At 45.6% G+C, this 13,551-nt stretch overlaps 1 protein-coding gene across 1 annotated transcript in view; it reads right to left on the minus strand.

The window, feature by feature from the left end:
- Positions 1-8,623, minus strand: part of VWA1 (von Willebrand factor A domain containing 1) — a 40,161-nt gene extending 31,538 nt beyond the window's left edge. Inside the window, exon 1 of the mRNA XM_081201573.1 lies at positions 8,290-8,623. Coding sequence (XP_081057699.1) covers positions 8,290-8,359 — 70 coding nt within the window. The 5' untranslated portion in view covers positions 8,360-8,623. The remainder of the gene's footprint in view (positions 1-8,289) is intronic.
- Positions 8,624-13,551: the final 4,928 nt, after the last annotated feature.

The raw sequence follows: 13,551 nt of genomic DNA on the forward strand, positions 1-13,551 counted from the left end.
GCTGACTAGAAGCTGCTATACGGGCCTAATTTGGGGATATTCTGGAGGATGAAAAGCCCACTTCATTAATGTCTTGGCTTTCCATCTCCCAGCTTTATGATTCCAGGATGCTGGCTGCCAATTAAACCGTCACATTCCCCATAATAATATAGAGAGGGGGCAAAGCGGTCTCTTGCTCTGCGAAGTGCGCCTGGAGCCAATTGGCTCTTGGTGTTTTTGGGAGCTGTGCTTTATGATCCCAGTCCTGGAGTTCAGCCTTGCCAGAAGGAACGGTCGGGTTTTCCAAAAAGCCCCCCAAACAGAAGCAGCTGGGTCTGTTCTAATGATGCTTGATGTTGACAACTATCTCAGAGCAGAGCCAGATCTGATCTGATGCTGCCAGCTGATCTGAGAGCGAGGCGGATGGAACAATAATTTATCTACTTGTGGGCCTCCCTGCTGCGATGCGTGGCAAAAGCGGCCGAGATCAAGCAGAGGAAAGCAAAGAGGATGAAAAGTGCACCTCTGGCTGTGAGCCAGGTATGGCTAAATAGATCTTGCATGTTCAAAGGCAGCCTATCTCTGAATACCGATTGCTGGAGAACAACAGCAGGAGAGGGTGGCTGCCTTCGTGGCCTCTTTCGTGGAAGCCACTGTGGGAAACAGGACACTGGGAGGAAATGGAGACTTGCTCTGATCCAGCAGGACTTTTGTTCAGTGACATAGCGTGGGTTGCCAGTGCCCGGGGAAAGACAAGCTGCAGACATCCAGGCACCCATTGAAGCTCAATTAGACACGGAGGGCTGTACTCATCCTTTGTTTTCTCATTTCTGCTGGTCAGGATATCCCTCCCCCCCACCAATCCCCTCACACTACATACTGCAATTCTCAGAGGGATTGATTGCTAAGCCACTCTGGGAATTGTAGCTCTAAGAACTCTCAGCATCCTTAACAAACTACAGTTCCCAGGATTCTTTGGGGGGGAAGCCATGACTTTTCATAGTGGTATGATACCACTTTAAAAGTGGACCTTAGTCTGGTGGCTTCTCTAGCTGACATCCAGACACAACATTAGCTGAAGGAATGTGTTGCTTTTTCCTGTAATCTTTTTAATTATTATTTTTATTATTACATTTTCATCCTGCCTTTCGTCCAAGCAGCTCAAGGGTGGTGTACATGGTTCCCACCACTCCCCCATTTTATCCTCACAACAACCCTGTGAGGTAGTTTAGGCTGAGAGATAGCGACTGGCCTGAGGTCATCCAGCTAGACGGGGGATTTGAACCCAGGACTTAGTCCAGCGCTATAAACCACCATGCCACAGAAATAGTCCTGAGGAAATCTGAGCAGATCTCTCTACCTGCCAGGGAGACACAATATCAACTGTCTCCATGACCTGCTGCCTGCCTTTCAAGCATGTGGGAAGAAGTGCAGACAAGAGGAGAGGCAATATTTGTTGTGACCATGTAAAGAAAATGAAGAGTTAAATTCAACCCTCTTCATCCACCCACCCCTATAGTCCTGAGGGTGCTCAGGCTTCCCCAGCAGCTGAAGTTTACATAACAAAAACCCTGCAGTCAATTCCACTCACATAAGTGCCACGCTGAGTAATTTTGTAGCTGCTGCTACAGAAGTCTTGTTCAGCCCTTAGAGTTTTGGTGCAGCAACTCAGTTTTGTCTCTCTCCCTCTCTCTGTATGTGTAATGTACTTCTGCTGCCGGGCTAAGGGTTTCTGTTGCAAAACACAGCTGCATCAGCCCAGTGATCTGTGTTTCCATAATAGCAGGCAAATGGGTGGCAGAGGGCAATCAACAATGCAACAGCAATGTGGGCAGCCAGAGGCGGGAGGAATCCCGGCACAGCGCCAGAGCTGTGTGCTCTATCCCCTCTTGGGTGTCAGAAAACAAGCACAGAAGCAGCTCAGTTTACGAGGCTAATAATAATAATAATAATAATAATAATAATAATAATAATAATAATATATTATTTCTACTGCACCCATCCGGCTAGGTCTCCCCAGCCACTCTGGGCAGCTCCCAACAGAATCTTAAAAACACAATAAAACATCAAACATTAAAAGCTTCCCTAAACAGGGCTGCCTTCAGATGTCTTCTAAAAGTCAGATAGTTGTTTACTTCCTTGACATCTGATGGGAGGGCGTTCCACAGGGTGGGCGTCACAACCAAGAAGGCCCTCTGCCTGGTTCCCTGTAATTTGGCTTCTCGCAGTGAGGGAACCGCCAGAAGGCCCTCGGCGCTGGACGTCAGTGTCCAGGCAGAACAATGGGGGTGGAGACGCTCCATCAGGTATACTGGGCCAAGGCCGTTTAGGGCTTTAAAGGTCAGTACCAACACTTTGAATTGTGGTAGGAAACGTACTGGGAGCCAATGTAGGTCTTTCAAAACCAGTGTTATATGGTCTTAGCAGCCACTCCCAATCACCAGTCTAGCTGCCGCATTCTGGATTAGTTGTAGTTTCCGGGTCACCTTCAAATGTAGCCCCATGTAGAGCGCGTTGCAGTAGTCCAAGCAAGAAATAACCAGAGAATGCACCACTCTGGTGAGACAGTCTGCGGGCAGGTAGGGTCTCAGCCAGCGTACCAGATGGAGCTGGTAGACAGCTGCCCTGGACACAGAATTGACCTGCGCCTCCATGGACAGCTGTGAGTCCAAGATGACTCCCAGGCTGCACACCTGGCTCTTCAGGGGCACAGTTATCCCATTCAGAACCAGGGAATCTCTCACACCTGCTAACCCCCTGTCCCCCCAAAACAGTACTTCTCTCTTGTCAGGATTCAACCCTAACCCTCTGCTCATTCTCTGCTGGCCTTTCCTTGCAACTCAGGCCCAGCACCCAGATGACACCCTCCAGACCTCTCTAGCTGGCCCTCAGGACTCTTCCCCCTCCTCAGGCCTCACCTCTCTAACTGGCCTTGTCCCGGACCCTCCTTGAAGGTTTTTGCCTGGCTGGAATGGGCCCTTGAACTCTTGCTTGGACAGAGAGAGAGGAATGTACAGAGGTAAGAATTTCACAGTCGTTGCTCCGCCCATTTTTGCCTCTGGCCCCACCCACCGCCAGCATGTGGCCCTTGGAAGGTTACCCAGAAGGGAATGCGGCTCTCAGTCTAAGAAAGGTTCCTCATCTGTGGAGTGAACCTTCATGTTAAGGAAAAACAGGGTATACATAATAAAATGATGATGACTGCAATTCTTAAGAATTTTACTGCAATTTTCTCCAGATAAACACACGTTTGTACGCAGTTTTGACAAATATGCACACACACCCCTCACTATTTTTCCTACTTTATATGCACACTTTCCCCTAATATATACTTTTCTGCACACATTGCTTGAATGGAGAATAATTGCACTGCAACCTTCCTCTGAATGTCTCCCAGCTACGGACAAGGCCTGAGCTAAGAAATGCAAACCCTTTTTTTGTTCCTTTCCCCTCACAGTATATATTGTTTTTGTTCAGCTTCCTCAGTAAAGCGTTGTCAGGATTTCTTTTCTCTCTGGGCACTGTCTGGGTTATTTAAGTGGTGTTGCTAACAGGAGGAGCCCCCAAGATTTGCAGGAGAGCAGAAAAACCTTTCGGGAACTGTACTCCTCAATATCTGGAACGCACCAGATTGGCAAAGTCTGCTTTAAGTACACAACCGAGTTCCTTGTGATTCACATCACTGGTTGCAAAATAAGTTGTATTTCCACACTGCACAAAAAGGGTCTGGCTGCATATTAGAACCAGTGTTGCTTTGTGTGCAAAACTGGCCTGCCTTGTATCAGGGTCACAATCTCCAGGTCAGTCCCTGATAAATCTGAGGACCTTTCAGACCCCTTTGAAGGATTTTGCTGAGTGATAGAGCCCGTGCTTTGGAAAAGGAAGGCCCCAAGGTCAATCCATTCCTTGCTATCTCCAGTTAAATGACCACATGTTTATTTATCAAGAAGTGTTTCCCGGGGTTGAAATCCCCCCAAAGGATGTTACTTTTTTCTGCATGCCACAACAGCTGCGAGAATATTGCTAGCGAAGAATTGGAAGAAACAAGATTTACCAACTATCGAAGAATGGCAGATGAAGATGATGGACTATATGGAACTTGCCGAACTGTCTGGGAGACTCCGAGACCAGAGAGAAGAGACGGTGGAAGAAGATTGGTGAACGTGCCCAAGGTAAAATACTTCTGGGAAAGGATTTATAATGAACTGAAAAAAGTGTCGAAAAACACATTTATTAAAAAACCAGAAGCCTGGTATAGTGGGGGGTGAAATCCCCCAAAAGGATGTTACTTTTTTCTGTATGCCGCAACAGCTGCGAGAATATTACTAGCAAAGAATTGGAAGAAGCAAGATTTACCAACTATCGAAGGATGGCAGATGAAGATGATGGACTATATGGAACTTGCCGAACTGTCTGGGAGACTCCGAGACCAGAGAGAAGAGACGGTGGAAGAAGATTGGAAGAAGTTTAAAGAATATTTGAAAAAATATGTTAATATTTAAATCTTAGACTAGATTTGGAAGTGGATATAGGCTGTAGTGTTAGAAGTAGAATCATAGAAGATAGTGTATTTTAAAACAGTATTATTTGTAAGTGATAAAATGTGAAGATTTTATGGTAAAAGTAAGCGTGATAAAAAAATGGTTTAAAATTATGATATATGTAAACTACTAAAGATGAGGTTAAATGAAAATCAGATGGGGGGACTTGGGGAAGCCCACCTAACAATGTTTAGAAAAAATAAGGATAAGACAAGAATTTGTTTGTACTGTTTGTTTTTCTGTTTGTGTTGTTTAGTTGTGTTATAAAATGAATAAAAAAAATGGGGGGGGTCCTAAAAAATTGGAGGTCTTTAAGCAGAGGCTTGACAACCATATGTCAGGAGTGCTCTGATGGTGTTTCCTGCTTGGCAGGGGGTTGGACTCGATGGCCCTTGTGGTCTCTTCCAACTCTATGATTCTATGATTCTAAGTGTTTCCCAAAGGGGGCAGTACTACCTGCCGGGGGGGGGCAGTGGGGTTATTTAGGGGGCAGCTAAGAGGCAAGTGGGTGGCAGGGGGGCATCGGAGGTGTAAACGACTATCAGACTTTGGAAAGCATGTATCACTGGATCAAGTCCCTCAATTTGGCTGAATTCATTAAACTAAATAGTTTTCATTGGATTCTGAATAAGTGCGCAATTAACTGTGACTGTTTTGAATTTTATTGTGCTGTTATCGTCCTCAGCAGGTTGTCCAAACGGCGATTCTGAATAATGCTTTTTATAGGGTAGGGGCCAGTGAGGATGACTTTCTGGCACCAAGGGGGTGGCGGCCCCAGGACTTTTTGTCAGCCAGAACTCAGAGGAACTCAGTTCCTGCACCTCTCAGGTGGGCGCCATTGCCATTCTAAAAGAGCAAGGGAGGTGTTCCTGATAAGTTCCAGCACCTCTTTTCCCAGAAAAATAGTGCTGAGTAGCCTCAAAGTGTTTGAGAACCACTGAGGACAAAATGCATAGAATGCCAAATTAAAAAGCTCTCTCTAAATGGTGAGAGTTAGCAGGAACTCCCCTGTCCAACTTTACACGTTCAACAAGTTGTTCTCAATTCCCACCACCACCTGCAAAGTCTCCTTCTTTTTAATTTTTATTACATGGTTACATTATTCTTACATGGGTTGTATCCAATGTCTGAACAAACCCCTCTGAAATCAACAGACTTAAGTGAGTCATGGCTATTAATTCCAATGGGTTTACTCTGACTAGGACCAGAATACAACCCATACTATTTAAAATCAGTTTGAGATCAGTTTCAGTCACATAGAAATCAATGGTCCTTACTAACTAAGGTTCCTTAATTTCAATGAGTCTACTCCCAGCAGGACTAGCATCGGCTATAACCCATTATTATGATTTATATTTATTATTAACAACATTTATTATTATTGATATTATTCTCTTTACGTGTTCAAGCAGTCATGCATCGCAGGGGGTTGGATTAGGTGAATCTTGGGGTCCCTTCCAACTTTACAATTCTATGATTCTCGATGTCTCCTAATTTATTTTGATTCAATATATCTATAGCTCATCGTTCCTCCAATGAGTGCAAAGCGGTGCCTTGGGTTCTCCCTCTCCCCCATTTTATTCTCACAACAGCCCTGTGGGGAAGACTAGGCTGAGAGATAGTGACTGGTCCAACCTTTCCAGCTGAGTGGGGAATCGATCCCTGGTCTCCCAGGTCCTAGTCCGGCAGTCTAACCTCTACACCACACTGGCTGTAATTCCTAGCAGGAACCATCCCAGCAGGGATGTCTTGTTTACCAGTAGCTGTGGTGCTGTCGGTGGTTTACCCACAAAACAACATGTGGCCATGTCAAATTCCACAGCAGATGGGACTTATCTTCCGGCAGCAAACTGTTTGGCTTGGACTAACTGAAAGGGACTTTGCCAAATGTTCAGAAACTGCCTTATTAGCTTGTTAAAAAGCACCTTAGTGCTTCAGAACGACCTGTTGACTGAGAATTCAGCCCAATTTGTTTGCACAAAACTTGCCAGCGATTTACTGAGTGTTCATTCCAGATATGTTTGCAGAGGGGTTCAATGGTGTTGCCTTGAGAAACCTTAACGCACATCTCCCCATCACTTTCCCTATTGCAAAAAAACAAATTCAGTTTTGGTGGGGAAATACCAAAGCAACTTTCATGGCACAGCCTAAATTTCCCGAGACGTGATGAAATCACACCTGCAAAATAGCATCAAGTCCCTGGAAGCATCCTTGAGTCTCCCATCAAGACACAACCCTCTTAACGATCACCCACCAAAACAAAGTTGTAAAATACACGTCACTGCATTGGCCTGCATTCCTCTGGTGGTGGGAACCAAGGAAGCAGAGACTGTAAGTTCACTGGGGCAGAGATTTGTTGTTTGTTTGCCTACGTGACTCTCTGCAACGTTGCGCATGTGGCCGACACTGCGTAAATAACGGACAGCATTTTTTCATCTCAGTTTCTCTGAGAGCGTTACACTCCTAACTGTGAGCATAGGTGCAGTGAGAGGGGGTGTGTGTTAGGAAAATAAGAAGCTGTCTCAAGAAGAGGCAGTGTGGTGCATTGGTTAGAGTGTCAGACTAGGACCTGGGAGACCAGGGTTCAAATCCCCCCACTAAGCCATGAAGCTCACTGCGTGTAATCTTGGAAGCCAATCACAGACTCTCAGCCCAGCTGACCTCATAGGGTTGTTGTGGGGGACAAATGAGGAGGGGGAGAATTACGTATGCCACTTTGAGCTCCTTGGAGAAAAAGATGGGATATAAATGAAATAAACAAATACAGTGGTACCTCGGGTTAAATACTTAATTCGTTCTGGAGGTCCGTACTTAACCTGGAACTGTTCTTAACCTGAAGCACCACTTTAGCTAATGGGGCCTCTCGCTGCCGCCGCGCCACATGAGCACAATTTCTGTTCTCATCCTGAAGCAAAGTTCTTAATCCGAGGTAATATTTCTGGGTTAGCGGAGTCTGTAACCTGAAGCGTATGTAACCTGAAGCGTATGTAACCCGAGGTACCACTGTACAGCACATTGAAAGTTAATGGCTCCCCCAAAGAATTCTGGGAACTGTAGTTTGTTAAGGGTGCTGGGAAATGCAGTTCTGTTGGGGTGAACTACAATTCCCAGGACCTGGGAGATCAGGGTTCAAATCCCCACTCAGACCTGAAGCTCACTGGAAGCCAGTCCCTGCCTCTCAGATGAAACTCCCTCACAGGGTTGTTGCGGGGAATGAATGAGGAGGGGGAATAATCCTGCCATGTTGTAATAACCTGCAGTTTTATAAGAGTATATATTTAAAGTAGAAGAATAAATGAGCAAATTGAGTTAATTTGGATATGCAGAGGATATTAAAAATAAATTGAAGGAACCGCACAAAGAGGGGGAAGGAAGTCAAGTTCTGAAATGCTAAAATGATTGAAAAATTAGTGAAATGTATAAACTTGGAAAGTATAAAAAAATTGAAAAATTAAATTAAATAAATGAGGAGGAGGGAAGAACCACGCATGCCACTTTGATCTCCTTGGAGGAAAAGAGGGTACTGTATATAAATGCAATAAACAAATAAATAATAGAAGTTAAGCACCCTTTCTTTCCCTTGGCATTTCCTAGGAGAGAAAGCGCAGTTGTGTGCGAAAGCAACTCCAGTTAGTATTGACTTTGGAGAACACCCAACGCACCTTTTTCTTTTAAAAAAAAAGATGAAGTAAAGACACACAGAGGCAAGAAGCAGCAAAACTCAGAGCTGGAGGAAAGCAGACGCTCTCCTAGCCAGCCACTCACTCACCTCTTTGAAGGAGGGTTTGTCCCAGCGCAACATGAAGCCAGAGAAGGAAGAGCAGGGCTCTGGAACTCATAGCAACTCCTGCGAGCGCAGCTACCTTAAACCCAGAACCTTGACGCCGCCGGAGAGACAGAAGGGAAGTCTGGGCGCAGTCATGTTAAGAGGACCACGCAGAGAGAATTCAGATTGGTGCTTGCTGTGCCACTCTCGCCTTGAGCTGAGATGCCCACCCTTCCCAGACTTTGCAAAGAGAGAGAGAGAACACAAATCTCCCCTGCTCTCTTGCGAAATATCCAAGTCAGTTTTTTCCTCCGTCTCTCTCTCTCTCTCTCTCTCTCTCTCTCTCTCTCTCTCTCTCTCTCTCTCTCTCTCTCTCTTCCCCTTTTCTTTTTCCAAGTCGTAAATCCTTTCTGACAGGAGTGGCTTGCAGAACAACACCCCCCTCCTTCCCCTCTTGTGGGTGCTGCTGACTTTTTTTTCTTTTTTAAAAAAGTTAGGCCAGCCTCCGCGGAATTGCGGACAGCTAAAAACCAGGCATGGTCAGGCCAGTCCCTCGGGATGCTAGCCTTGGAAAAAAGAAAAAGAGAAAAAGTTCCTGCGCTTTGAGTAGAGTTGCCAACTTCCCCCCTGGATTCTGTAGCTGTGTCTGGAGCAGCGGCTCGATTTGAGGCAATTAATAGGCAATTAATGTCTGTGCTTCAGGGGTTGTTTTAATGTTGTTGTTTTTTGGGGGGGTACTTAAATTGCATTAGGAAAATCTTTACATTTTTTTAAGTGTCACCTGCTAAATGCTGTAAACCCAGCTGTTGTTCCTCTGCAAGAAAGGTTCACAAATGGTTGCCAACTTTTTCCTCTGGCAAAGCTCCAGTGCCTTTAGCAACTGAAAAAGTTGGCAATTGTTGCCTTTAAGACACACAGGGATTAAAAAAATAAAAAATTAAAAAATTGGTAGCTGGTGAAGTTCCCTGGTGTTGTTTGCACTACTCTGCCTGCTACACTTCTAACAGGTACTTTTAAATACACAGGAACCTGGCTGGTTTAAAAAAGATGGCAAACCTACAACATGCCCTGGTGCAACTGAAACCTTTGTGTGTGTGAGAGAGTGTGTTTCTTCTCTTGGAGGTATATTCCCACTGATTTCAGTGGGGTTTTACTTCCCAAGAGACTACACGTGTCATCACGGTCCTGAGGTTGCCAACTTTCCCCTGTGGCAAAGCTCCTATGCCTTCAGCACCTAGGGAAGTCAGTGTTACTCATCAGGTGAAGCTTTTCCTGGCGTGGAGACACAGTGAGGACACAGGATGGGTTTCTGCTTGCAATACAACTGCCTTAATGCATCGGAGCCCTTTCTGAAAAAAAGTTGGTAGAATTTTGGGCAAAATTGATAATCTCCCTGGGAGTGAAGCCTGGCTCCCTTCGACTTCACTTCTGCCTTTCCTCCCAATATATCCCAAGGCCTTTGACTTCCTTTTTAAAGGAGAGAAATCTTTCCATATCTGCAGCTTGTTCTTCCGTGTTACTTTCCCCCAGTAGAAAACCCATTAAAAGAAACTCTGCTCACAGCCCACGCAAATCCATCCTGGGCATTGAAAGAGTTGTCATAATTTCCTATCTCCTCCCTTCATAAAAACATATTAAGGCCTTACGGACGGATCATATTTTCGCACACACCCCAATGACATTTTTGTCAACACAAACTTCCTGGTATTAAATTCCAGAGGAATTTTAACAACTGACTTTCCCCCTTTAAAAGCCTTCTGGTTTTGAGAATATGAAAGGGTTTGTTTTAGGGTGTTTTGGGTTTTTTAAAGTGTTTAAATTCCCTCAAGTATGGGTTGGACTTTAGGGTGGAAGTGTGGGCATCCCACAGTCCCCAGGGGATCTGCTAGTAAACACTGACACCAGAACATTTCTAGAAAATTAGGCACTGGATTGCAATCCAGGGCAAGTCCCTGGAAATAAACTGGCATGCACACAGTACCATCTGCAAGCTATCCGTGGCCTGATCCAGGTAGGGGTTGCCAAATCCAGATTCCTGGATAGGATACAAAGAACAACGCAACCTGCTCTGGAGAGAGGGAGAGATGCAATTTCAGTCCAGTGGAAAAGCTGGCAACTGCAGGTTTTCATTGCGGCCTAAGTGCCAGAGATTGAGCTGCCGAAATCTTTCCCAAGCTTCTCATGGGCATGTCTGAGGCAGCCCATAAAAGATGGAAACCAAATAATTGGTGGCACTCAAAAGCGCCCTGTCCTTTGGTTGTTATGATACGAAGTCAATCACAGGTTGCAGAGTTGGCCTAGGGTGGCAGCTGGCTCGGTCAAATGTTGAGTTCAGTAATACTATCTGAGTGACTCAGACTCACATGCCCATTCATTCAGACCAGCCAAAATAAGTCCACAAATTTAAGGAAGCACTCTATTGAGAGAGGGTTAAACGGGGGAGAGAGAAATAGGGAATCTCACATGTAGTACCGGTATTTATTTCTTATATTTGACTCCCACCACTCCTCTAAGGAACTCAAGGTGGCCCACACATAATTCTCCTCCTCCACGCTTTACAACGGGGTAAGGCACATACCAGGATGCGGGTGGCGCTGTGGGTTAAACCACAGAGCCTAGGACTTGCTGATCAGAAGGTTGGCGGTTTGAATCCCCGCGACGGGGTGAGCCCCCGTTGCTCGGTCCCTGCTCCTGCCAACCTAGCAGTTTGAAAGCACGTCAAAGTGCAAGTAGAATAAATAGGTACCGCTCCGGCGGGAAGGTAAAAGGTGTTTCCTTCTCTGGTTCGCCAGAAGCGGCTTAGTCATGCTGACCACATGACCTGGAAGCTGTACGCCGGCTCCCTTGGCCAATAAAGCGAGTTGAGCGCTGCAACCCCAGAGTCGGTCATGACTGGACCTAATGGTCAGGGGTCCCTTTATCTTTAAGGCACATACCCAGCATATTGTGAATCATCCCTGAGAATTTTCCTCACGCTCCTGAGGAAACGTTCTTCCGCTATTTCATCCAGTGGATTCATGGGACAGCCCATAATATCTTGTGCTGTATTCTCCACCCTCTGTAGCCACTTCCTATCAGTTGATGTCAAACCAGCGTACCACACCATGATGCAGTATGAAAGGACACTTTCTGTTGTGGACCGGTAGAAGGAGATCATCAAATGTTGATTGACATTATTCTTTCGCAATACTCTGAGGAGAAGGAGTCTCTGTTGGTATATAAATTGTTGAAATAACTACGAAATAAATCGTCCGTCCGTCCGTATATATCTGATGATGGACAACCTAGTTGTAAACTAATCACCCAGGGAATGACACAGCAGGGTGAAAACCAGGTCGCAATGTTTCTGGCAACAAGTGTCAAAGTCCAGACAGGTCACTTGTCATCACTTTCGCGTGGAATCCAACTCTGCCCGTAAATAATGAAATAAGTTCCCCCACAAGCCGCTGGGGCACCAGTTTGAAAGGTGACACCTCAGAACATAGAAACAGCGTTGACTCTGATCTCACTCTTGGGCTGGTCCACCAAAACTATTTTTAATTGCTTGTGGATGCCCCGAGACACCCCCAAGCCAAATAATGATGTTGTACATCTGCTGTGGGTTAAACCACTGAGCCTAGGACTTGCCGATCAGAAGGTCGGAGGTTCGAATCCCCGCGATGGGGTGAGCTCCCGTTGTTCAGTCCCTGCTCCTGCCAACCTAGCAGTTCAAAAGCACGTCAAAGTCCAGTCATGGCCGACTCTGGGGTTGCAGCGCTCAACTCGCTTTATTGGCCAAGGGAGCCGGCGTACAGCTTCCGGGTCATGTGGCCAACATAACTAAGCTGCTTCTGGCGAACCAGAGCAGTGCATGGAAACGCCGTTTACCTTCCCGCCGGAGCAGTACCTATTTATCTACTTGCACTTTGACGTGCTTTTGAACTGCTAGGTTGGCAGGAGCAGGGACCGAGCAACGGGGGCTCGCCCCGTCATGGGGATTCAAACCACCGACCTTCTGATCGGCAAGCCCTAGGCTCTGTGGTTTAACCCACAGCGCCACCCGCATCCCTAGGTTGTATAGTAGGGACGTCCTAAGGAAAAGCAGGACATTCCAGGATCAAATCAGAAATTGGGATGGATGGCTTCTGCAAATCTGGGTCTGTCTCTGGAAAATAGGGACAGTGGAGGGTTTGCGTAGGTCCCATCTGCACTATGTATTTAATGCAGTATCATGCCACTTTAAATAGTCATGGCTTCCCCCAAAGGGTCTTGGGAAGTGTAGTGTGTTAAGAGCGTTGAGAATTGTTAGAATGCTACCTGTTCACTCTCAGAGAGCAAAAATTCCTGGAGTTCCCTTGGAAGAGGGGTTGATCATTAAACCAAATTCTATGCACTCTACCTTTAAAGCACATTCTTTCCCTCAGAGAATTCTGGGCCCTGTAGTTTACCCCTCACAGAGTTACAATTGCTAACAACTTAACCAAACTACAGTGGCCATAATTCACCGAGGGAAAGAATTTGCTTTAAATGTATAGTGTGTACACAACTTTTGGAAGAGGAATGGAGGTCCTCAAACAACCCTCAGCACCCTTAACAAAGGACAGCTCCCATGATCCTCTGGGGGGAAGCCATGACTGTTTAAAGAGGTATTGTTGGCACCTGTTTCTATCGAAAGACAATGGAGTGCACTTCTTGGGGTGAAGTCCAAACACTGGAGAATCACAGACTCGCTTTTAAAACCGTGCTTATGGAAGACAATCTTACTCAGTTATGAGTGATCGCCAAAGAAGAGAGGAGAAGAAGATACTGCATTAAATGTCTAGTCACAAATGAGGCCTTGGTGTAGACAATACTGAGGTATATAGTCCAAAGGTCTGACTCAGTAGAAGACAACTTTCTACGTTCATAAGACTTCCTAAACCTTTTTTTTAAAAAAAAAAATATCAAAATTATGATCTTAAGAGTGGAAAAATGAAAAGCTGAAATTGACATATTCACCTGTCTTTAGTTACAACCCACTCTGTGACCTTAATGGTGCAGGGTAGGAGTTAATAAGTACAGTGGTACCTCAGATTAAGTACTTAATTTGTTCCGGAGGTCCGTACTTAACCTGAAACTGTTCTTAACCTGAGCTACCACTTTAGCTAATGGGGCCTTCTGCTGCTGCCGTGCCATCGGAGCACAATTTCTGTTCTCATCCTGAAGCAAAGTTCTTAACCTGAAGCACTATTTCTGGGTTAGTGGAGTCTGTAACCTGAAGCGTATGTAACCTGAAGCATATGTAAC

This window comes from Podarcis bocagei (assembly GCF_964188305.1).
Source record: "Podarcis bocagei genome assembly, chromosome: 7".
NCBI classification, from domain to species: Eukaryota; Metazoa; Chordata; class Lepidosauria; order Squamata; family Lacertidae; genus Podarcis; species Podarcis bocagei.